The following is a 27,500-nucleotide window of genomic DNA, read 5'->3' on the forward strand; positions in this document are numbered from 1 at the left end:
TCATTCATTGTAATGATTGATTTTTCTTTTATCTCTTTTACTCTTTGTTTCTCTTTCTTTGCCTGTCTGTCTAGGTAAAAGTGAATTCACGCAGAAATTTTTTCTGTAAGGCTCACTTGGCTGCGTCTGGATGGGTTTAAGGGTAGAGGAGTCACGGCTGAAACCCAAATCTTATCCAGGTTCCTTCTGATGACTCCAATGCAGTATTTGATCTTCTGTTTGATTATGTTCATTCTCTCTTTTTTTCTACAATTCCTATTAAAAGATGTCAGCTTAAAAGTTAAGGTGGCTGGCTTAAAATCTTAGGGTTCTGAGTTTGAGCCCCTGTCATGCTTTTAAAATAACACCAGGTGGGTTAACTTAGTCTGTCATCCTTTCGAAGGTGGCAAAATGAGTATACTAGTTCACTGGGAAGAATGAGCCATTCGAGTATCCTGTGTCGGAGGGGCGACCCGTACAGGATTTCGTCCCCTCGCACCTTGCCAATTAAACTGTCTCGGCAGCTCCTGACGGCACGAGGAGGATCAGTATGGATAATTCAGTATGGATAATTCAGTATGGATCAGTATGGATAATTCAGTATGGATAATTGAATCATTGTTTAAAGCCTTGAATGGTTTCAGGAATATGGCCTAAAACATGTTTATAACACCCTCGTCTCCAGATTTAAAAACACGCAAACATGTTTAGGATGTGTTAAACAGTTAAAGAATCGCATCAAGGATCTTACACAACTGCCATCCTCTGATACAATTACGCTCAGGCCACAGAGTGAACTTGCACCAAATATTAATCAGATATAATTTATCATTGTGTGGAGTTATGATGTTGCAGCTATCATTTAGACCAGAAGTGGTCCAAAGTCACAATTAAATTTATGGTAAAAAGTAGTCCAAAGTTAGCAATCACTTTGACATTTTTGTGGATTTAAAATTCATACATAGTTCCATATTAACCCAGGTGTTTCTGAAACATTTGGAAAAACAATGTGTGAAGCAGCAAATAAATTGATGTAGTTTGCAAATTTTTGCCCATGATGTTTGGTGTCATCACAAAATTGTAATCTAAGACCGATTGGTGTTTGATCACATGGATGTCTAACATTTCTCGTAAACATTCTGGTAATTAAGCATTAAAAGCATAAGATTCAGGATGATAGCAAGGAAAAAGAGCAGCGTGGCTAGGCTTAATGACTCATTCAGTGATGGTTGATTATTGTGCATATTTTTGCTGCTATGATTTTAAGCTAGATGAGAATGTGAATGATTTCCATGACCATAAAAATTAGAATAAATTCTCCATTGTGACATAACAGAGGCAGGCAGGCAAATCCAACTAGTCATTAAATTTAACTTGACATTTGATTTACTTACATAACATACCGTAAACCACTCATCCAGCAGTATGGAAGTACACATCATGCTGTACAATAAAAATTGTTATAAGGTCATTAATTGCTTGGCAGAATGGGAGACCAATGAGGAAGATTTTACTGCAGTTTGAAATTTCTTGCATCCTCAGTGAGCATGCTCATATTCAACCAACTGAAATATCATAAACATAGCAATAACTAGTATTACCATGACCTACACAAGCATGAAGTAGCCAAATGCAAATGAGCAGGCAAAAACGGTTTCTCAACATCCCTAACCAGCTAAAACGCACTCATTCCTACTCTCTTTACTACCTTCCAGATCCCTTTCTCTGCCCTCTTCCTTTCTTTTTCAAACTCTTATTTTCTTAACAACTTCACCAATCCTCAGCCCATGCATGCATAATATGTAGACTAGCTTTTAAGCTTTTAAAATTGTTGCTTTCCAAACTAAAAATTATTTTGGATTGTCATCTTGCAAAGTGAAAGGCTAAACATGAAAAAAGCCATGTGGTTTGTCATTGATCTTCACAGTCAACTTGCACATCTTCAGGATAATAATTGCACTGAGACTTTTTGGAAATTCTTGAAGAACATTTTTTAAATTCCAAAATTCCTGAAGAAAAACCTTTTAGAAAAAAAATCCAAGTCTTAAAATGTCAATGATCCTGAAGATGTGCAAGGGTACCATGGGGATCAACAACAAACCATGTGGCTTTTTTATGAGCTAAATCTCTCACGTCTGACACATGACTGGACACATTACGACCCCCAAGTAGTTTTTGAATGGATGGGGAAGAAAACCACTCTTGCCTTTTGATACTGCTTGCAGGGATCTGCCTCTTTCATAAAGCCCCCCCACCAAACCCCCAAAAAACTGCAACCCTTTTTGGCAGAAGTGAGAAACAACCCTACACAAACAGAACTCAGATTAATGATCATCATATGGTCTGCACAAGAGGCATCTTAATAGTGACAGCTGGGCAAAATAAGTCTCACATTTTGCTTCAATTATTGTAAAAAGAGAGAGCTTTGTATTTTGAATATGGCTACATGTGTAGAAGCAATGCAGAGCTAAAAGTAATTGGTTGAGGTGTGAATGGGAGCCAAGGTAAGCCCAGGAAGAGTGTCCAAGAAGATTCCGATGCTGAACTGCACAGTCCCATTGGCAGGCAGGACTGTAGGTAGCGCCAGATTGGCATTTCACCACGTGCAATTCAATCCAAGCACCCTGCTTCTGAAGGAGCAGACTCAGGTAGTATCTGGCACTTAAATAATCTTTCACAAAGAGAAAAACAGAAATCATTATTCATAAATTTCCGATTGTTAAAGCTCATGTGAGATTGTCGAGTTCAAGGTTTATGGAAAATTAGGAAAAGTACCCGTTCCCAGTGACGGAAAAAGTTTATTAATCTCTCAATGAAAACATCATTTCATGGACTTTGAAATGTTAATTGTGTTGCACTCAAAAAATCTGGCCTTTTCAATTTGGAACTAATTGGTCGTCGTGTTTGCCAAAAATTGCTATATTGGTCACTTTGGCCTCAATACAGTGTCTGAGGCCACGGACACATAGCCCATGTTACTTGTTGCACAAAGTTGTATCGGTAACTTGAGTACGGAGTATGCAGCTTTAAAGATGTGGTTGTGCATAAGGAACAGACCCAGAGAGAGAGAGAAAGGGAGACACATTCGTGTGCCCACGCACACACGCACGCACACACACATATTACGAGAACTCAATGAGACTGTTGCAATAAAAATATTAATAAGAATTCTAAAAATTAAATGTATTAGAGAAAACTGTCAACATAATAATCATCAGCATTATCAAAATTTATTTGTTTGTGTTCAGCATTTAACCGTATTTATTTCTGTTTATTACTATCATCATTACAACCACGATGTGTTACGTTACCACTCACTCCCTGGTTAAACATGTTAACATCAACACTTTAAACACTGTAATGAGAGCATTAAACCAAGTTAAACCCTAAATGCTGGGCAGTATATAGAGAAGGAAAGTTCAGGAGAGATAAATTCTCCGACTAAAAATAATTGGGCAAATGTGGGACATGGGCTCACATGTGTCTGATTTGCATCATGTGAATATCATCAACAGATTATATAAATGATCAAGGAACAGTATCACTGTCAGTTCACATGTTTTAGTGGAAGAAGTTAATAGAGCTCCATTGAGGAATGATCGGCTGTCAGAGTGGGCACTTCCATCAAGACTATTTCACTCATTCGCGCCTTCCCCAAATCAACGACAGGGACACATCATCATGAATTGGAATAGTACAGGCAACAACTGCGAGCACTTTGACAAATTACCTGATCATCCTACAAAAACCTCCTCAAAAGGGAAAAATGTCCTGACAATGAATTTTTAGATATCAAATCTCTATAAAGCAATGAAAGATTATAGGGAGGTAGTGGGATATCAAGTCAGCACTTGTACTAGTACAGTTCATAAAGCCATGCTTTCCAAAGAATACCATAGAAGACAAACTGCACAAAAGCCTTCCGTCAGTATGGTCAATGTATAGCATCACATGGGAAGATGCAAAACATGTGTATCCTCCATCCTCAAAACATAAGAACAGGTGTTGGTGAGTGACAAGTCTCATTGCACATTGTCTGGTTCAGACAAGGTCTCTGTACATTGTTCACACATTGTCTATGGGATGTGTTAGAATACTAATTATGGATGTGAAGTAATAACAATTCTCTCCGCACAATAGTTATCCTTATAATCAATCAACCAATCAATCCACATTTATTTCCTTCTTCAAATACAATCCAAAACATTAACAGAATGCGGCATCAATCCCAAGAAGCAATTTGCTTGTGTTTGGATGCTGTAACAAAAACACAAAATTGCACACAACAATGCAATCAAATAACATGAAGAATAATGTTGGCTAAAGGGTTATCTTGTACCGCAGATTTAGACTGGAATGGCACTCGGTAGAATGCATACCTCTGCCAGGCTGGACAGTTTAACTTTTGTATCCCACTGATAGACAAGATCTGCATCCGGACCTTATCAAAAATATAATTGTGTTGTTCTTTTCACCCACCCAAATCATTCACGTCGTTTTGTCATAACTCATCCACAACTTTTGGAAATATCGTGATAGACTACATATCGTTTCTTACCCTATCTCTCAATGGTGAAGAATCACTTAAAAATTCTAGTATCCAAATCCAGATCTGGATCATCACCGAAATCTAATCAACTGATTCTTGACACACACCCAATCTGTCCACAGGATTTTGTCCGAATCTGTCAATAACATCTTGAGATATCCTACTCACAGACAGACAAATAAATAGAAAGAGGTGAAAACATAACATCGATCCAATTTTGATGGTGGAGGTAAAAATGAAAACTGAGAAAAGAAGGAAAAGGGATGACCACAGGCTAGAGAAGGATGGGTAGGAGAACATGAGTGGAGAGAGAGGCTGGAAGGGAAAGGTAAGGAGTGAATAAAGAGAGGGTGGAGGTGGATTTATGAGGAATCTGGGGAAAGGAGGGGTAGAGGTCAAAACTTTCATCATTTTACAAACGTAACTAATATATATTTCCAAAGAAAGTGAGGGAGAAGTTAGAGGAGATAAATTATGCAGGAAAAAACGAGATGATATAAAAATTCCTCATTTTGCACAAGTAACATGCAGCTAACCACGAATTATATAATTGTATGTGTTCTTTCATTCAATCTGAACCTAATATCCAAGAAGTTAAATGAATTTGAAGAAGGAAGGATATGATTGATGGTAGTGTCAAGAAATGAAGAAGAAGGTGAAGAAAGGTAACCCACCTCTTACCTTGGCTATCTTGAAGCATTGTTGATTTTAGAACCACATAGAGCTAAACAACATCATATCAATGCTAAATAATTGTTTTGCTTCATAATTACGATTTCAGACAAAAGTTCATCAATGTGATCTTGGAATGATATGACAAAATGAAATTACTGGTGATTTTTTAAAATCCAGATGTCTCCGGGTTATGACTCTTATTGACATCTCTGCATCGTAAATCCATATCGAAGCTACATCCAGATAACAGCTGAATTGATAACTTGGCAAAGTTGTGAAGTCAAAATAATAGATTTTTTTGGATGATTTCATTGACTTTTGTGCTTTTGCCTCCATCCTCTCAGACAACGTTTGCTCAGTTAATGTGTGCTCCCCCCCTCCCCCCCTCCCCCCATCTTCTCAGACAATATTTGATGCAAAGATTACCCCCTTACTTCCCAAAGAACACAACTAAACAAAAGCTGTGTTGCTTTTGTATCACTCTATGCTTTCATTCAACAACAGAAAGAAATTTGGTTCTTTCAGTACAACAATCAAAATTCATCAAATCAAGACACAGTTATTTCCAATTAAAATTATCACACTCATTCATGTGCTTGAATTTTTCGTCATCTTCATTTAATTCCAAAGACATAATAAGTAGGGTTTTTTTAATATAAAAAATATTTTTTATATTTCCTATACATTTTATGCTGATTCTGGAGGATTTCAGAATCGAAACACAACCAGATGTAGCACACGCACAGTTCTTAACATTTAATAACGTGCTCTGGGATTGAGTCAGTTGCATGGAAATTGTAACATATGACAAATAAAAGAAGACTTCTAGGGTTGGAAGATAAATATTGTGAGGTCACCATTTATACCAAGCAAATTAAGTATACCCATATATGGATGCAAAATAAAGTTTTCATTCAATGAGACAAAATGTTCACTTGATGATGGTATTATGACTATAACGCGTAGTTAAACACTGTGCCTGCACGCATGTGTCATTATACATGCCAAGAAAGGCCATTCAGTCCATGTCTGCTTCACTAAAACCAGAGGATAAAAATCCTTGTGTCTCAAAAGGCATCATACGAGTATGTCAGACATCATGAGGGAAAATCATAACTTGTAGGTTCAGATGAAGTATGCATTTGTTTAATGCTCCATCACTTGATGAACCTCAAGGCATTTTGGGGAACAGCAACTGATGCAAAATATTTAAAAAAAAACATCACTCGGTAGAACACATATCTCTGCTCGGCTGAAGAGTTTACATTTTGTATCACGCTGATAGGCCAGATCTGCATCCGGACGTGAACCAAAATCGAATCGGCATGTTCTTGTCACCTACCCAACTCATTCACCTAGTTTTGTAATGGCACGTCCATAAGGTTTTAAAATATAATGCTATATATCGTTTTTGGCCCTATCTCTCAATGGTGAAGATTCACTTGTGAAATTCTAGTGTCCGGATCCAAGTCTGGATCTTCACCAAAATCGAATCAATTTGTCCTTGTCACACACCCAGCATGGCCACCAAGTTTCGTCTGAATCCATCGATAACTTTTTGGGATATCATGCTATAAAAGGGGGCCTTGCCATTCACAGGGGTTATGTTCTTGAACATCCCCATGAACCGCAAATCCGTGATGTGCAAACTTAAAGGGTAATGGTGGAAATAGGGTTAGGGACTTCAGCATTAAAACTTGTCACTCATTTTTGTCAAACTGTACCTTTAAATAACATGGTTGTGCATTGGTTTTCTGCTATTTATTTTCATGAATAAAAGAGTAATTAAGAACAAAATATAGTATTATTTCCCTGTATTAAGAAAATAAAATCTTGTTGAGTTATTGAGATCATGAAACTTACTTTTCATAGTCATGATGATAAACTTGATCCAATAATGTGGTGATGATGATGGTGATTTTGCGCCGATAAAGACAAGTTGATAGAGATGATGGTGGTGATGATGTTGGAAAGTTTGAGGGGGTTATTGTGTTGACAGCCGATGCTAATTAGGTGAATAAATGTGGAAAATAGCTCATCAACCTGCGATTATTTGAGCACATTGACCGCAATCCCCAAACATTGCCTCAATAAATTGATCGAGGTATAACAAATCCACGAAGGAGAAACCTGCGAACGGCAAGGTCCTCCTATATAACGTTTTTGGCCCTATCTCCCAATGATGATGAATCACTTAATGAAATTCTAGTAACTGGATCCAGATCTGGATCTTCACTAAAATCGAATCAGTTTGTCCCTGTCACACACCGAAACTGTCCACCAAGTTTTATCCGAATCCATCCACAACAGTTTGAGATATCCTGCTCACAGACAGACAGACAAACAGGGGTGAATACACAACCTCTGTCCATCTTCAGAGGTGGAGGTAATCCTTACTATAATTCACGGACAGGTATTTGTGCATGCGTTTGTTGTGCTGTTCCTCCGACAGTTCTGTGCCGATTACATACAGACTTGTTACATAGTATCAGCATGACCCCAATTAGTGTATAGGGGTGTTTTTATCTTTGCCAGTGGTCTTGGGGGGGGGGGAGGGGGGAAGGGGTGAATGTGGGGATGACGCAAGTTCTCTATGTAAATGTGTATCGTGTAGCGCCCCCCCCCCCCAGCTGGGGGAGGGTATTATAAGTCTCCACTATTTACAGTACAATATTCCTGTCCCCACGTTGTCTAGTGCAGTGAGGTGTTTTGAATTATCAGCAGTAGGTATGTTTTTGCTTTATGCATGTAACCTGGGTTTTATTTTTATTTTCGGGAGTGATTGTGCTCAATCCCTGACATACTTTATTTTCAGCTGTTAGTTGCCTATATACTGCCCAAATAAAGTTTTGTGCCAGAAGAATGTGTTTCATGCTTGTAACAATATCGGCCATCAGGAGGGTTCTGCTTGTAATAATATTTTCCTTACACCGCATTTTATATTTTGCAACAAAATCTCAAAAGGATTTTAGAAACAGTACAGGAGTGCATATGGGTAAACTGACAATAAAAAGAAGTTCATGCAAAGTTCCATTAGATACTTATCTGGGAATTGAAAGTACACACCCGCATGGCCGATATGTGAAAACAATGTAACTCTCCTCCTCGATTCGCTCCACAAACGTCACGCACGCGTGCTTCTCCCAGTGACGCATAGCCTTCTTGAACATGGCACGCTGGCTGCCTGTTGCACACGCCGTGCATACTCACTTCCTGCTGGCTGCCTGGAGCACACGCCACACACACTCACTCCCCACCGGCTGCCGAGAGCACACGCTGCATGCCAGATGCCACGAGCTCCCTTTTCGCTAATTATTTTGAATAGGTGTAGACGGAACCAGTTTCTGCTGACTGCTCAATCACACAAGGATCCATTCCAAATGCAAGCCACACACCCATGAACTCACACTAAATGTGTCAGAATGTCAGTTTCTCATCATAATATGCTTATCTAATCCAAAGATGTTCCCTTTTTCATGTCAAAAACTGCTTTTTCTGCAGAGGTTGAGACTCGTGAAAGACAGCACAGAGAGTGTAAGGTCGACAAACCCGCAAACACGTGGAGAGGAATAATTGGACAATGGAGATCAGGCAAACAATATCAGACTATGTGGATACAGCTGCAGTCAGAAAGAAGAGGAAACGTTAGTTGGAGTATGAAAACTCATGAGAACATATGGGAGACATCATGAGATTGTGTTTAGATGCGGTCTTTAAGGACTGGAGAAAAAAGGAGGACAAATGAGTGAAGGTGAACAAAAAACTCAGACTCAGAGAGGGGAGCAAGGAAAGGGTTATTCAAAGAATGCTTGCAATCTTGTGGGGCTGGGGAGAAGCAAATGGCAGAAAGAACAGCAGTGACAGGATACTAAGAAAGATGACACAGAACCACATGGCTACCCACCTGTCTGGCATGAGAGAGAAGAAGACCCTTCTGAGAAGGCCTTGCATCTTTCTGCTGAGAGAGGATAAATCTGGAGCCTTGGAGTCGACTCCCAGGGGTGTGAGATACGATTCGGCAAACATGAGCCATTGGAGGGGAGTCATACTCTATAATACCATGATTGAATACCTTTCTATGAATATATGAATGAATAAGAAGTATCCCAAGGTGGTAACCAGTCTTGGAGGCCATTTTTGAGATATAAAGAGAACAAGCCAGATCTGTGGTGACTGGTCCAGCCAAAAAGCTTCAATGAATGCATCTCTGCCAGTGGTCACGACTACAGAAGAAAATTTGAGAATTTGGCTGCTAGTCTTTGGAAAGAGAAAGGTCACTGTCAAGCTAGCTATCCAGATGACAAACTTCATATTGCACTTACCATACATTGTAGTTGTTGGCATTCCTCACCTCACCCATATATTTTAGGACCCAAACAATAAAAATCTACTGGAACACTGCAAAAGAATATATGGCCAGCCAGTGTTTGGGTGGATAAAATAAATAAATTTTTGTTTTCGTTTTGGTGACAAAAAGAGAGCTGAGTGACAATAATTGACTTGAGTATGCGAAGGGGGAATGGATAGATTTTCATTTCCAATTATGAGGATTATCAATACAGTACAATCCTATTTGCCTCGAAAGTACAGGGTGTATACAAAATTACCATTCCAAAATTAATCCCATAATAAAAATAAATAGCCCCGAGGGGGCTAATGGTCATCTCTTGAGGTTGTAGTTCAGACTGAGATTCGAACCCATGCCGACTCAATCTTCTGGTATTGAATGTTACAGGGTGAGATTCGGGGAAACCCTCCTGAGAGCCACCCGATCCAAAATAGAAAAATCTAAGACTCTGCGGACCATCCAGGAGAAGGGCTGTATTGGGTTTCAGAGCAATCGGTTGGTAAATAAGGAATGAGTAGAGATCCGAAGTTTCAATGGGTAGCTCCCCCCCCCCCCCACCATGATCGATGATCCAACGTTTCAGAGGGAAACTCCCCCCCCCCCCGCCACCCTAACCCCACCAATGATCCATGATCAGAAAATCCATGAGCTCCCATGATCGTAAATCGAAAAATCAAAGCCTGACTGATTGTATGGGCTACTGTCTTGTATTCATGTATCAAATTTCAGAACAATCAGCCCGTGATAAAGGCGCTGTCACACCTTGACGATTTAGCCAGCGTATGGCGACTTATGAAAAATTTGTCTAAAACGCTGGCACACGTCGAATACGTCATGGGTAAGTTTTGATAACATGAAGAGCACGCTGAAAAACACTGCCATACGTCGTAGTAGGCTGGCTTTCATCGTTGTACTTTGCGGTTGTCCTCAAATTTTAGCATGCTTGAAATTTTACGACGTATGCAAGTACATGACTCACACATTCCGCTACGCTGGCCATAAGTTGTAGGCACGTTATGCGATCGTTGACACATGCCGACACATGTTACTTGTAAGTTACTCATAAGTCGAAACACGTCGAAGTAATGATTAGCGTACCCGAAACTTATTTATAACCTATGAGTAACGTGTTGTAGGCACGTTACACGATCGTTGACACATGTCGAGGCACATTATGCGATCGTTGACACACGTCGAGGTTACTTGTAAGTTACTCATAAGTCGAAACACGTCGAGGTAATGCTTAGCGTACCCAAAACTTATTTCTAACCTATGAGTAACGTGCTTTGAACCTATGTGTAACTTACCTCCAACGCATATTGATGTATGTAGATGTATTTGATTGACGTCTTCCGGACGACCACAGAACTTACTGAACGTGTTTCTAATTTACAGCTACCGTGTAATGGCGTATTGGCAGCGTAAAAAATAAATAAATAAACAAACAACAATAACTTCCGATATTTCGTCACGTGCCGTTACGTCACGTCCAATTGCCTCTTCAGTTTGCTCATGTCTTATTCTTAGTTCCTCCTCTGCATATTTTCTGTTTGAGGATATTGTCACATCGACATCGAAACTTAAAAGCAAATGTCCGAATATGTTTTAAAATTCGTGATAGACTAAAAAAATAATAATAATAAAAAACAACAACAACAACTTCAGATATTTCATCACGTGCCTTCACGGAGCCAAGGAGAAAAAAAGAAAATGTGCCTTGACGGAGAAAATAAGTTTCGGGTTTGCTAAACATTACCTCGACGTGTTTCGACATGAGCAACTTACAAGGAACTTGTGTCGACGTGTGTCAATGATCGCATATCATGCCTACAACTTATTCCCAGCGTAGCAGAACGTGTGAGCCATACGGCGAGTACGTCGTAAAATTTTCAGCATGCTTGAAATTTCACAACGTACTCGACGTACAACGACGTATGACAGCGTACTTCATCGTTTTTCAGCATGCTCTTCACGTAAACCAAACTTACCCATAACGTATTCGACGTGTGCCAGCGTTTTAGACACATTTTTCAGAGGTCGGCATACGCTGGCTAAATCGTCAAGGTGTGACTGCGATGTTGACACTTCCAATTCTCAGACGGTTATGATTTGAATCGGCGAGCGGCAGCTTATTAATAGGCTACGCCACGTGATCGTCGGCGATACGTGCAGCGCGCTATGCCTAAGTTAGACTATCGTTGGGCATAGGTTGTGAACGCCGACAACACGCTAATCATTCGTTGGTATAAGTTATCTATAAGACAACGAAGCGTTCTGTGTACGTTACTAATATGTTATGCATACAACCAACTCGTTATGAATACGCCAAAAACTTTTAAAAAAACATCAAAATTTCAGCGTGCGACAACGTTTTACATACATTTTTATACGTTGCCATTGCTGGCTAAATCGTCAAGGTGTGACAGCGCCTTAAGGGAGGACTAGCAAAAATATCAAAATGTTAACAGACGACCCGACGGATGGACGGACAGACATCCGGACATCCTGACCTATTTTTATAAATTAATTTCTTTGAGAATCGCGATGAGATGACCTAATAATGAAATGGGATACAATGATGCAGTTTTCTGCATGTGAAAGAACATTTCTCAAAGTTTTATTGACTTATTTTTTCATTTCCAGTGTTTCCTGTGACACGTGATGTCACATTTAATGCAAATGGCACCCCAACTAGAAAAAGTGCAGTGTGTTGCCTGGTTTTTAGAGACCAAATCAACTTGATGTACATGTTTAAAAATGCTTCAAGATGACTTATGCAAGACAGCCACTATTGAAAAAAAACAATTCTTGAGTGGAAGAAAAAGTTTTTGAGACTGACAGCATCCTGCAGAGGAAGAGGTCAGGCCAGTGAAGCACAAGTGGTGAGGATGTTGAACACATTCATGAGTTGTTCGAGCACAGTCTCCATAAGTCAGTTTGAGTTTGGAAAATTTGAAGAAATGTTCTTTCACATGCAACAAACTGCATTGTGGTATCCAATTTCATATATATTTTTTTTTTGAAACTTTGGTTTGAATTAGGAATGGTAATTTGTGGACACCCTGTATATTCCACATGCTGACATCAATCTTACTCATAAATACTGTCCACCGAAATGGATGAGCACTGTGCTGGCAAGCGTTAAAGTGAGACTTTGAGCTGTTTGGAGTCGGTTACTTCAAAGGCATGTGCAATGAAACGGGTCACTTTTGAAAGTCAATTAGTATCACATTGGCCAATCACTTTTTTCACCAAAGTGTTTTGAAGTATCGTATTTAAGTTTATATTCATAAACATGTAGAAAGAAGTTTAATACAGTGCAAGGATTTCTAAAGTTTTCCAAAAACATGCTGAATGGGTCTCTTCCCGAATGACACATGTGATGAGTGGAATATCTGGAATACGCACGCTCTAAATGCGAGAATGAGCTCTCAACATTCACTGATGAGAAGCCAAAGGCTGACTTATTGGATATTTTTGCTAAAGTTTAGCCATACCAATTTTAGGCTGTTTCACGTTGTCAGAAGCTATTGAAGTTAAACCTTCTTGTCCGTGTGCTCAGGAGCTACAGCCAAAGGCTACCTGATCACGCAAGACAGACTGGTGACTTAATTACCTTATACAGTGTATGGATATTGTATTCTTGCAGATTTAACTCTGAGTTTGATTAGTTATTTTTAAACAATTAGAAATTACCTTAATGTAACTGTGTGGTAATAATCTAATCATAATCAAAATGCAAGCTGGCATGAGAAGTATTTGGACTTATCTGACTTAGAGTTGAAGTGAAGGCATAAGTACAGAAACATTTTCAAATACCGTACAATGATAAATATATCTAAGACACCAGTTTTGCAGTCGCTACCCTGAGGATATTGGCTTGGTATGACTATTGCTCTTTTGTTCACTCCAAAGGATTAAATAAATGACTCAGAATTGGCAGGAATGCTATATAGCAGGATTGTGACAGATCCAACTTTCAACACTTTCTTTGGATTGAACTACATTTGCATTGTTAAGGTGCCCTGATAAGCAGTCTTGGGTGGTATATGCCCTTTAGGTCACTTTTTCTGCAGAATTAAGTGATGCAATATTTTGGCATCACTTACTTATCAAATTGATTATGATAAATCACCACAAAGAAAACAACAGCAATGAACAGCGACAAGTGATAACACAGACTATCCTAATCTACAGAGCACTTGTGTCGTTGAGGACCACATCAGCTTAAGTGACTTACTCAAGTCATGTTACTGCTGACTGCTGCTTGGAGAACGAAGTGATATATTCAAGTCATGTCACCATTGCTTGAAGAGCAAAATGTGACTATTGTGCTGGAAGTTGTTTCAGTGTGACAAAAATGTGGATTATAGTTTGTTATTTGTACTATTACACTCACTCCAATATAGTTGGCTTCAGAATATGTATTCATACAAATTTACACAAACAGAAAAAGCTAAAATGGAGGAAGTAAAAGAAAAAAATTAATGAAAGCAAGAAGGAAGAAAGAAAGACTGGGGACATTAGAAAAAGAAAACATCAATAAAAGGTAAGTTCAGGTCAGGTCAGGTATGGGAGCATGTGCCAGAACAGCGCGTCGCTGCGTCCACTTTCCGCCGGTACTCCAGGGGCCTCTGCCAGGCCCATCCCCATCTCCTTGAGATGATGGTCAACCTGCTGCAACCACGAGGCACGTGGTCGGCCCACTGGCCTCCTCCACTCATGAGACTCCCCCGCTGAGAGAATCTGGTGAGCAGGATCAGCGTCAGGAAAACGAGCCACATGTCCATACTGCAACAACTGACGCTCACGGACTATGCAGGTAACAAATCTCATCCGAGTCTCTCTCAGCAACCGCTCGTTGGACACAAAATCCGACCAGCGATAGCCAAGGATTCTCCGAAGAGACCTGGTACCAAAGGAATTAAGTCTCCGTCTCAGATCCTTGGTCAGAGTCCAAGTCTCGCATCCATAGAGCAAGACTGGAAGTACCAAGGACCTGAAGACTCAGACTTTCGTCCTCCCGCACAGGTACCGGCAGCGCCGCACCCCATGATCCAGTGAATCCATGACTCCCCAGGCCCGACCCAGACGTCTATTGACGTTCAGCATGGATTAATGACTGGTCTGCAGGAGGACGTCCGCAGACACAGTTGGGCACTAGAAATGGATGGCCGTTGGCTCACGAGGAGCTCCTCCGCCCTTTGACAGGTTTTGTTTTTAATCCTGCTGGGTGTCCATATCCAAACACCCTCCTCACCAGAAAACCTGGTAGGGGAGACGGTTTAGTCGCTGACAACCCGACCATGGAACAGGTTAGTACAGGTTTACATGGTACCTGTAGCAGGTCACAGATCTAACCTGACCTGACAGAAATGTAAGACCTGTAAGACTTCTGTTACTCAAAGCTGGGACCTTCAATGTAACACTGAAAATAAATAATGCACCAAAATTAATTAAGCTCTGTCATTATCCCCAATGAAGTATTGTGCAAAATGTTTTTGAATCATTATAGGTGTGTCGTTGATTCTGGGGTGATCATGACACCAGAGCATGACACCAAAATTCAATCAGCTATGCTTTGGCTCATTCTGAAGCAGTGGGTAACATTTCACCAGCCTCCTCCTTATTGGTCTCGTTAAAGAACTTTATACTCAAACATTCGGTGTACAATTGGTGAATAGTACTAAAATCAATTAAGACCTTCCTTGACTCACATTGAAGGAAGGAGTGTGTAAAATATTAGCTTCATATGACTTTCAGATTATCAAGGTTCAAACCTTGATCAAGGTTCACATTGAAGGAAGGGGTGTGCAAAATATTAGCTTCATATGACTTTCAGATTATCAAGGTTCAAACGTTTTCAGGTTATTAACTTGACAGGCAGACAGACAGACATGAATAACACAGTGAGACATCACTCTGGAAAAGTATTACTCATGAAGAAAAAAAAACAAGGAATATTCCCCTCCTTCACAATGGTGAAGTCGTTGGCTTGTACGATGAGTCAGGTGTGGCCTTGCACATATTTCACGTTTTAAATAATTACGCGTGATCATGCAACAACAAAAATGGTAATAATGTTTTTTTCACTTTTGTGTTGAAAGGACCATAATCTAATATATTTTCTTCATCATCACATTATTTAAAATAATCATTAATTACTACCAGACATTTAAGGAATTATTAAGGGAATGGAAATGCACCATTCTCAAAGCTTACATTACACTTACTGGTGGACCTTTATGACACTAGAATATACATTAGGATGTAAAATGTTGTCTCTGAGGAAAACACTTGTTTTGCAGCATTGGCTGGTGTCATACATTACTGAAAGGGGGCTATAGCATGATAGCTTAGAGGCGTGCGCACTCGCATTTGAACCGCTATCCTAGATTCGACTGTCAATCCAGTTACAAACCCTTACCCTGTTTCACATTTGTGGCGATGAATGTATTGATGTGTGTGCCGGCTATTGGAAGAATGCTAAGACAGAGGACACATCTGCCAACATTGGTTGTTGGTGGACCTTAAAGATCCAATGTGGTACCTTTTGAAAAGAATAGGTGAGTTATCACCAGCACCCTAAACAAATCCCAATATCCAGCCTAAAACTGTGCATAGCGAGTGGTTTAGTCTTCTTGGATATACCTCGACACTGGGTTACATTGCTTGCTATAATATTGTGGATTGTGTGGGCAGTAGCGCTCCAACACTATAATCAAATTCACAAACACAAGTTTGTTACATGTCACATGTAGACAGCCATATTCAGCTACGAAGGGTGACTGTGATATTGTTGAAAACATAACTTGTGGTACCATGTAAATTTTAGAATTCTTGTAACAAATGCAACAATGATTCATTACCAATTTTACTGACCATGACACAAATGAATCTTTTTGCTCAAAATAAATTGTTCACACAAGCTTAAAGACCTTTGCGGAATTTGCTTGGAAATACCACTTGGTCCCCAAAGACTTTATTTATTTCATCGCCAAGGATCAGACGTAGCTCTAGCATCTATGGCCAAAATATTCCTGAGCCAAATAATGTTTGTCAGAGTCACAGTCAGACACAGTATGCCACTGGTTTTTAGATGCTCATTCTTAACTGTTGGTAAAATCCATTCCGAGCATTACAAGTACAGTACTGTACTTTAAAGTATTATTTTTAAAGACTACTTTATTGAGTCTTTTCTGTCTTTATTAGAATATTAAGATCAAAATAAAATCCAAATTTTTAGAAATGGAGAATTGTTCATTATCTTATCTTCTTCCTCTTCATGTTGCAGTGATCTATACAATAAGAGAGCTGTCTGTGTGTCTGCGTGTGTTGCCATTTCTCTCAGAGATGGCCACATGGATCTTTGTCAAATTTTCAGAGGTTCATCAGTGAGTGTTGGGAAGTGTTTTAGGCAAAAAAAAAAAAAATAGAAAAAAAAAAAAGTTAGATTTTTTTTTTTAAACACTCTATAATGCCTTAGCTTTTGTAGCTATGTGAAAGGTAATATTAAATGATGCACGACCCCATTACTTAGTGGGTATAGGGAAGTGTTTTAGGCCCTCACAAAAAAATATATTCAAAATGACAACAGGATAAGGACAGCACCAGGCAATGCCAGCCTACTATTGTATAAGAGGTAGATTTAGATGGAATGCACATTGGGATAGTGATTAAGCTGATGACCTTGTTCTTATTTCATATAGCATTTGATTGGCAACATTTTCTTTGTAGGTTTATGCTGAGGTTCAAAAGCCACATAACTGCATCAGGTGTGAGCCTGTGAATGTCAGCCTAGTCTGAAAATAAGGAATGGATAGGCCATTCAGAAATAATATGGATCATGGTTTAAACTGGGTGTCCACAAACATATTTGAGTGTTGGCCTCATCTTCCATGAGATGTACCTATCCAGTTAAGGCTTGCACCAATCTTTGAGGGGCAGGTTAAAGCCTTTAATCTCTATGGAAGGATCAGAAAGAAGGTGTTTGTTGTGGGCCATTGAGTTATTCCAAGCAGCCTGCCATAGTTGCGTGTCATCGAGACAGTGCAATACTACTCGCCCAGATAGGCTTTCAGGACTTAATGTTGTCTTATGAGGATTTTAAAGGTCCTGAGAGAAAGGTATCTTTGGATTCCTGTTGATTTGGTCCAAAAGACGGTTGGTCTTGACATCTCAACAGATCTTTGGGGGTTCAATGTGCGACAAGATTGGGAGCCAGTCACCAGATGTCGACTTCAAAGTTCCCGAAACAAGTCGGAATACACTGTTCAATAGGGGGTCTACTTGTTTGGTATGAGTGCTGCGGGCCCATAAAGGAGTACATTACTCTGCAATTGAAAGGACAAGGGCTACTGTTGCCCTCCGCAATGTTCTGGCTCTGGCACCCAACAAAGTCGCAGCGAGTTTCTGTACCAGGGCTATCAATATAAGTGCACACCTTATCTCTTGTTCTTTTGACATGGTGGCGGATGGTCAGGCTTCTGTCAAAAGCCACTGCTGAATACATGGGATAGCTCTCATGATGAAGCCACTTTCCACATAAACATCTAATGCTGTACTGGCAGATTTATTTTCCAAATAGAAAGCCGTAACAAAGTGTTTTAGGTGGGGTTTGGCTTGAACCTCCCTCATTGGAAGTAGCCGTTGAGAGTGGTCAAGTCGAAATGAGAGTTTTGCCAAATTTCAGCAGGATTGATCTTTTGTAGCCAAAGCAATATCATCAGCACCTATTCAACTGAACTTCTTCGACAACATCCCAGGCATGCCAAAAATGTATATTTTAAACCATGTCGGTGCCAAGACCGACCCTTGAGGGAGACCGGAATTCAAAATCCGCACCCTGCTTACCTGACCTCGAGATGGACCCGAAAACAGTGGTCAGCAGTCAATGCTCCAATGAGCAGGAGTATTAAATGGCAGTGTATTACAGGGGAAAGTTTGAGCAACAAGCCTCGTCTCCAAACCGTGTCATTTGCAGATGATAAATCAATGAAGGCCAAACCTTTGTTTAAACGGCATTGAAAAGTGAGTTTGTGCGGCAGTCTGGTCACAGCAGTTTCACGAAGTGAAAACCAGTTTGTTCTGAGAGTATGACTTCTTCTATTCAAAGAAAGTCGGGCCAGAAGCCCACATTCCATCAATTTCCTGGTGTTCGAGAGGAGGGATATCAGGTGGTATCTGACTGGGTCATCAGGCTTTAATAAAGTTTTCCAGGCTTGAATAAAGCAATGACTGTTGCATGTTGCCAGCATGGTGGAATTTTCCCTGTCTTGTGAACAGCAGGTAAAAGCGCTGCAACCATTGTCGTCCTCGTTTTACAAGATTCTTTAACAATTCTGATAGATTTTTGTTGGCACCAGTAGCTTTGTGGCTCGTAGTAACTGCAAGAGCCCTCTCAATCTCCTCGGGAGAGTATGGAGTAGACAGGTGGGATTCTGCCAGGACTTGTAAACTTTGGCAGAGTGCTTGTTTGATCTCCAATCGGGTTTCTTTGTGCATCACTGACTTGCTGTTCTTCATCAGCTATGAGGCGATCGCTTTGACTTTGGGACCAGTTTGAGGTCACAGAGTCTCCTGTATGCCACTGAGCTATGTCAACAAGGCCCAAACTTTGTGACTAGAGTGTGGGAAGTCAAGGTCCTCCACGGTCTCCTTCCACCTCTCTAAGCGGGCCAAATTTCGTGAACTAATGAGCTCTCACAAAAGACTGATTCCTGTGTCCAGAAAGGAGTAAATGCCTGGTGGTAGCCTCTAGGAATGTACTTGATTGCTGTAGCATTTATGTTAGATGCAAATTTGGCGAAATTCACAGGTGTTGGTTTAAGGCAGGGAATCCAATGTTCCGTTTCTGTGGTAAAAGCAATCCAGTTCACTTCTCGAAGATTCCGGGTGGCCTGGTATCAACCACAGTAGTGGGATCTAAAAAACAATCTTGAGGTCCCAGTATTTGGCTTCGATTGACCTCAAGGCCAATCAAAGCCAAGCTGATGACCGCAGGAACTATCACAGTCACAAATATGACACTAAACGGTGCATACGGATTTTGTTATTGAAAGGCCTTTCATATAAACATATTTTGATAAATATTTGGTTTGAGCCTCATAGAAAAGAAGCCTTCTTGTACATATGGTTACCTTGCATGATAAAGGAAAGCATCACCTGGTTGAAGGAACTGCTCAAAAAAAAAACAATCGAAATGTAAATTATTTTAAAGCAGGACAAGATTTAACGATATAAATAACATGTGGTCCAATTGCAGAAGTCATAAAGGTGACATCGGGCATTTCATCTTTTTTCAGCAGTGAAGACTACATCGATTCAGCCAGGATTAAGTAGCAATGGACATATGCATTCAGGAATACAAGCTTCTTTTCTTCAGCTCAAAGACAAATAATCTGATTGGAGCCTGACCCTGAGTCAAAGAGCTGGCAGGGGATTAATACACCAAAGAGCTGAGCAAATGCCACCAGTTCCTGAAGGACACTCAAAGAACAAAATACACCTCTTCCTGGTAAAGCTCCCCAAATCGAGGGTCGCTGCCTACCTTCACTCTTTTGTTCCTGTTTCATCCTTTTTCTGAACAGTTCAAACTCATGCTTTCCTCCAATGCTTCATGCTGCTGGTACACCACCCTTCTTCTCCTACTCCTCTCCTGTTACCACCAATCTCCTGTTATCCCCCATCCCAACCCACAATGTTTTTCTATCCTCATTAACCCTACCCTTACTTGCAAATTACTGTTTCCACCTCTCCTCCATTCCCTTGCTTGTTGCATTACAATGTTTTTCTCCTTCCTATTCGTTCAAACCCTTGCTTTTTGTGTCCACCTGTTGCTGCACTGTCAGTAGAGTGCATTTTTGCCCTCTATCACCATGCTCTCACATGAGCCTAGATTTTGTTTCCAAAAATAGAGAAAGAAAAAGGGCTGACATTTGAAATTACACTCATTATGTACTCGGCCCAAGAAAAGACACACAGTTGGTGATATAAAGCATTGAGAGTTGCACTTTCAGGCTGACGATGCAACTTTTGCTGCTGCATACATCCAAAATTTTCCCAAAATGATTTCATGCATGCATAACTTGGAACAAAAACGTTTCTCGGCATCAAACGCTCCCCAAATGCTTTAGTGCACCATGCACTTGGAAATTGGCAAGAGAAAGATGGAAACTGAATCGGGCCAAATAATACGGCAAGCAATTCAAATAATGAAAAATCAAGCAATTGTGAAAAAAGTCCAAGGAGGAATGTTGCTCAAAAAAAAGTTGGCCAGACAACCAGCATTATTGAGAGCTCTCAGTAAGTGTGAGATTAACTCAATGATAATGGGCATTCTACATGACCTTTCATTGTTTGGGAAAGCTTTTGAAAAAGATCCAACAAAATAATCTAATGATGTAGAAACATTCAGTGAGACACTTTTTAACATCCACATACAAAATAAGACATCTGGTATAAATCAACACCGTTAAATCATCGACAACAATTGTTTCAGTTTGCTTCCTGATTTGAAACATGAGGCCTATTTGAAACATGAGGCCGATCTAATATGCCTTGCCATGAAGAAAAGTTAATTTTATGTGGAATTTATTTTCATTGAAAATATTCAGTCCAGAACAATCTTTGAAAAACTGAAGGTGAGATAAGAAGTACCACGACCAACAAGAGTGTCAGTTAATGGCAGAGCAAAAGTGCAAGTTATTGTCAAGCCCAAAAACAAGTTAATTGGAAGATATAAATACACTGGTGTGAGAGGAAGGAAATTATACCCACCGAGCCTGTACTGCATTCCTTCCTCGCCACAGAGGACAATATACATGATATTACATGGTTGGGGGAAGTGTATACAGAAGATGCCAAAACACAAGAAGAGAACAACGCATAAACTGCACAAAATACTATAAAAAAACACAAAAGGAAAAAGTCAAAACTTACTAGCAGTCAAAGTTATACTGGGTGGGCTTTAAAAATACTGGAGATGCACAATTAAAGCCTTCCACAATAAGGGATTAAAAAAACAACTTTCCAACAGCAGAAATATATTGTTGCGGATTCCGCGCCCGCCGGCGTGCTGACGGCCACGTAACTCGAATTGCGGCACGTCGCCCACCGGACGGACAATCCAGTCGTGACCCTCTCGGACTAACGCCGGGAACCAGTCACGGGTGGACCTTTCGGTCTCACCGCGATCGAGCCAATCAGCCCCCGCGTGGGATAGGGTTGCTCGCCAAATTCGACCTACCTAAGTACCCACGCGGAGGGTAGACCGGGCGATCGCACCTCGCCGCAGGTCGACTTCGGACACGGGCCACTTAAGCGACCCGTTCCGTACTATCAGAATAACCGAGCGGTGTTATCGTCGACCTCGACGGTTCGATTAATTATCGGGCGTATTCAGCCCACTACCAACCCTTTACGTGAAGCAAGGTGAGGATTCAATGGGAGAAATGACGAAGCGAAGCGGGAGAACAGTTCAATAATAAAGCACATTTATTCGCGGCACACGGGAAGCACACATTCAATTCCACCAAAAGCACACAGAAAAGACACAATGCAATTTACACAAAAAGCAAATGTAAAAGCGAAAACAATGCAGAGCTAATACCGACTACCGAGCACACGGCAACACTTATACAATTCTACTTCACAGACGGCGGCGACAACACATACCCAAAACCAAGGAAAGAATACCCTCAAGGATGAGGCGGGCCTGAGGCCGAGACCGGGTCGCGCCTACCCGTCTGGTGATGAGACGCGGAGCGGCGATGGCGCCCCAACTCCGCGGACCTCGCGGACAGTGTCTGGCAGGGGGTGGGAAAGGGGCCCCCTTTGTCGCACTATCTCAGCGCGGGGGGAAACAGGAGGGGGTTGCTGATGCTCGGGGTATAGAGGATCTTTATTATGTGCGACGAGCGTCTCCACCTCGGCCAGGTCGCGCTGTCGGCCTCCCTCGGGTGCAGCTTCCTGCACGACGCGAGCACCCCCTCGTCTGGTGTCGCCGCCTTTCCACAGCTCGTCCCCTCCGTTCCGACTCCAACGCACACGACGAGCAGCTCCACCGCCCGCGAAGTCTTGACCCTCTGCTTCCGACTCTCCTACTCTCCGCCTCTGGACTCTCCGACTCTCCACTCTGGACTCTTCTTTGGACTCTCCTTTGGACTCTTCCCTTCTCGACTCTCTTCAGCTTCTCCAGCTACTGCAGGCTTCGGGCTCCAGACTTCCACACGGCTCTGACTGACGAACACGGTCCTTTTATCCCCCCGTAGCTTCGCCTTTGACCCCCTCCCTTTGACCTTTCACCTCGCTCCCCAATGGCCCGAGAAAAAGTGGGCGTGAAGGCTTTTTGATCCACAAATTTGCATATATCGATCGTCCTGGAGGCGGGGCCAAATCGCCCCTCGCTCACCGATTGGACGGCAAAAAGTGGGCGTGTGTCGTTTTTGATCCATTTTGAAGCACAAAATCCGTGTTTTTTTACACGCTGTTCAACGTGCGCCCTGCACGAGTCCAACACCGGTACCCACAGCGGGGCAAGAACGGCGGCGATGCTACGGTTGCGAGGTGTGACGTGAAGGTCGTGGCGGTTGTGGTGAAGCGGCGTTGTGGTTGGTGGTTGATGTTGTGATTGTGGTGGTAATCATGGCGGTTGGTCCAAATTAAAGATAGTAAAAGAAAAACGGCTATCCTGAAGAGTCGCAGCACGCATAAATGACATGTATTCCCACTAGAGAACGGGTTTGGGCCTAACTACACATATACTTGCCGAGATACCTCACCTAAGGGACCTGAATGGTGGTTTGCGAATCTGGTAACCACAACACTACCCCCTCCCCTTTTTACAGACTCGTCCCGAGTCGTCAAATTTTCGTGTGCCATCATGTGTAGTTTTCCCCTAGTACATTTTACCTACGGATCCCTGAGTGCGACATTCATGGTATTCGTGTCCCCAAAATAAATAACCTGAGGGCTGCGTAACTATCTAAACAAACTCACTCACACGGACGACTTAAATAAAATTGCCGGCGCTAAGACAGACATGCCGGGGGCGCACTCATATTTACAGTACATCTTAACCTTAACTTACAAATTTTACACTAAACCATGGCCCAGGATCATTGAACTCTGCAAAAGAAAAGCAGTTAGCAGGGAGCCAGGCTGCCCGCATGCAGTCTCTGGCTCAAAACAATGCAGGTGACAGGGAACGTGGCTGGCTGCTCACACGCAGTCCAAGGCCTTCCCTTTTGAGCTGAACGCAGTGAACCACAACGGTGCATGGGCTGCACAAACGCAGTCTCCGTGCCAGCTCAAGTGGCACACGCAATGAGCACAACGAATGGATGCATGAACACAAACACGGTGCACGGGCCGCCACTGCAGGCCCGTGTTGTAGCTGCCAACAGGGCAGTTCTCGCAGCTTGCAAACTGTTGCCTTGCGGATCCTGGCGCACATGGAAATGAACAGGGGGGGCAAAGCAAAAATTGAACGGGGCTGGTGAACGTGGGCAGTGGGCATGGCATGGCAAAGGTGAGCAGGCAAACACAGCCCGCAGAAGAAGGCCGCTGCAGGCAAACATAGCGGGCAGATGAACTGGCCGGCACAGGCCTTGAAGCAAACACGGCCAGCCGATGGCACAGGCCTTGCAGCAAAACACGGCCAGCCGATGAAGTTGGCCAGCCTTTGCCGTTCAATGGAGGTTGGTGGAGGGAGTGCGGTGGTGCTGGCCACTTGGAAGGCGGGCTCGGACCTACCTACCTGTCTCCCTCCCAACCTATCGCCTTTGCCTGTCACTGTACATACCCACTCCCTTAATTTGTCAAACCCCAATTTAGCCCCAACTTATTTTTATTTTTTTTAATTTTTACTTCCCCACTATAAATCGTCCCCTAACCCCCTTTATCGTCTTTGTTCGGCTAACCTATCCTGTCACCTAGCCTACTCCCAACCCCTACGTTCCCTTCCCGGAGGGGAACAAGGGAGAGCTAACGTCCTGTGTCGAGGCCCAACGAAGCCTCAGAATGGCCTCCCCAGAGTTCGGCGATCTAACCCAAAGTGGGTCCAGCGGCCCACAACGACAGCGAGGGGATGGATGGTGCGGAGGGGTACATCTCCTAATCTACCCTAACCATTTAACTGTTAAACTACCCCGGGGCTTTCAACAAGCGCCTCTCGCTTAAACTATTGGTTCTAACAACCTAGATTCCCGTCGCCTGTGTTGGTGTCCTCACAATTTCGGGCCTCGCCCCCCAATTTTCTCTCCGTGCCCTCACACGGTCTCCTGGCTGGGACACGTGGCTCCCTTTGGCAGGCACGACCCTCTGCCGATTCTCCCGCTATGGCACCCCCGGGCACTACACTGCCTCCGAGCCTACCAGCTCCCTAACACCGGGGAGTGCCCCCCATGGCACCTCCCCTGAAACGCACACGTGGCAGGCCGGCCTCCCGGGCCCCTTTCCGAGGGTCACCCGTGCCCACAACACTCCCCACGCGGCTAATGGCGCCCCGGGCCCCCGCACCAAGCAGGCGCACCCGTGCCCACTACTCTATCCCGGCCCCCCATGGGCCCATGGCCTACCACGGCCGACTAGCCTGGTGCCCGGGGTACCCACTCAGCGATACTCACCTTTCGCAGCCACGCTCCCAAGCCCGTCAACAGGGCTCCTGCACCCCTCCAAACGGGTTTCGAGCCTACTTCCCCACCAACAACAAAACGACCTCCAATTTTCAATTTGACTAACCCAGCTAACTCACTCTACACTGACCCCAGGGTCCCTTGGGCGGGAGTCACTCCTCCCCCCAATCACTCATCGCACCATGCATTCCCCATTCGCTCCACACACACAGACCCGCTGGCCTCACTCACTCACCATGTACTCACCTCACAACTCACCAACTCTTCAACACACACACACCGCTGAACTCTGCCATCCTTCCAACTACATCCCCTAACTAACTCGTGCTCCCACGTCGTCCCTTAAACTATAGCACGTTCCTTTTAACCTACGTAGCTAAACTACGTCAACTCTACACATTCATAAGTCTGTCCATGTCTCCAAATAATCCCATTAATTATTTTATTTCCCCACCGAAAGCTCACTAAATCCCTCTACCTAATCCATTCCACGGACTCCATGAGGACTTACCCCTGCCCCATGAAGTCGGTCTAACTAAGCTAACCCTTCCCCCTAACTAGTTTCCATCCTGTGCCCAGGGCCAAGGGGGTCTTCCACCCCTTGCCCAGGAATCCTGTGCACCCGAAAGTGAGGCTTGCTTTTTTTTTTTTTTTTCTTTACATGCGCAGCGCCAGCGCGGCAACTCGCGCACTTTGCACCTGCCCGTGACGTCATGCAGCTGCACGTGTTCCTCGTCCCTCCTTGGACGGTACCATCCGGCAGAGATACCCCTCCTGCCGGATTCCAACCCCACGTGCAGCCATGGCGTCACCGTGCGCATAAAAAGAAAAAACACAAGCCCCACGTCTCGAGGGGTTCCCCACGCGAACACATGTGCTTTGCCCGTTGGAGCTTAACACACACGATCGCGTGGAGAACCCGTACGGTCCAAATCCATTTACCTGCCTAAACTTTGTCCGTCCGCGGGATCGGCAAATCCACCGCGTGCGTTTCCGGACCGGGACTTCACTCTCTCAAGCGAGCACGTGGTGGTCTCGTGCGTTGCACAGCACGGACCGCGTGCTCACTGCTGGGTGAACCCGGCACGGTCCCTGAAACAACTACAGCCGCTACTCGGCTTTCTTTACTCGCATGTCGCCGTCGTCGTCGCCATTCAACCCACGCACACCTGCGTGTTACGACGCACACAGTCCACTCCATCACATTCACACCGGGAGACGCGGCTGCGTGCTCCCGCATGCCAACCGACATCTCCCTCACATACCGCTCTCTCACACACACGGTCTCCCTTGCACACAGCGACCTTGCACACAGCGACCTTGCACACGGCCGTTCACTCACGCGTGCCTCACTACTCACACAAACCATACTACTCACACACGCGGGGGCACTCAACCGCGGTGCCTCATCCACACTCCGTGCCTCATCCACACACGCGAGGGCACTCACCCGCGGTGCCTCATTCACACACATGGCGACACTCACACACGGTGCCTCATCCACACACGGCGTGCTAGGAAGCACGTACTCCGGCACCATCGCCACCACACCACTCACACACGGGGTCGCTTCCACACACGGGGACGCACTCACGCCTTGCACCACACACACAGGGACAACCACACTGGGGATTTGTGTCCCCGCAAGGGTCTCCGGGGCCTCTATACCCCCCAAGCTATCCGTGCACCCGTCCACAGCACTCGTCCCCTCAACCTCGCAAAGCACGACCGAACTCACCTGGTCGTGACTCACCTCAAGGGGGCATACTCCCTCCCCTCGTTCCTGGAGGAGGCCATCCAGGTGCTCGCACTGGGTCTCTGCACGCTCCGCGAGCTCACCCCCATTGTCCTCCACTACCTCCGTGTGTGTGTGCGCGTCACTTACCCCGTCTTCATCGTGTTTATTGGTCTCTGCTTCTTTCTGGCGTCTTTCCCTTATCTTTTCTATCTCCCGTGTCTCTGCCAACTCTTCACCCTTTACCTCCCTTGTCTCAACTATTATTTCCTTTGTCACGGCCTTCATGCCCGCCTGCAGGCATCGGCCCATGTTCTGCGTCTCCCCCCGGAGCTTTTTCGTTTCTTCCTTCATGTTTGTTTCCATTTTAGTTTTCATGCGTTTTATTTCGCTTGTGAATGCATCTATTTTTTCGTTCATGTTCGCCAGCATGGTGAATAGCTGGGCTATGTCGGGTGCGCTTGAGTGAGCCATTTCGGCAGGGGTTGGGGAAGGGTTTTGGTGGAGAGGGGGGGGGAGGTGTCATACACCGCGGCCGCTGCCGCACCCACCTCGGGCCCTGGGTTCAGTTGGGCGAGT

The 27,500-nt window shown here is 43.5% G+C and overlaps 1 protein-coding gene across 2 annotated transcripts in view; it reads right to left on the reverse strand.

Moving 5' to 3' along the window:
• The window catches only part of LOC147008528 (dorsal-ventral patterning tolloid-like protein 1), a 194,515-nt gene that overhangs the window by 117,300 nt on the left and 49,715 nt on the right, over window positions 1-27,500 (reverse strand). The window contains exon 5 of one of the 2 annotated variants that reach the window (XM_085864515.1): window positions 8,270-8,387. In XM_085864515.1, the coding sequence (XP_085720641.1) occupies window positions 8,270-8,387 (118 nt within the window). Of the gene's footprint in view, window positions 1-8,269; window positions 8,428-27,500 lie in introns of both variants that reach the window. The other variant, XM_085864516.1, reaches the window with a different exon arrangement.

The sequence above is a fragment of the Eptatretus burgeri genome, chromosome 18, assembly GCF_056783735.1.
Source record: "Eptatretus burgeri isolate ZD-2024b chromosome 18, Ebu_testis_v1, whole genome shotgun sequence".
Taxonomy (NCBI): Eukaryota; Metazoa; Chordata; class Myxini; order Myxiniformes; family Myxinidae; genus Eptatretus; species Eptatretus burgeri.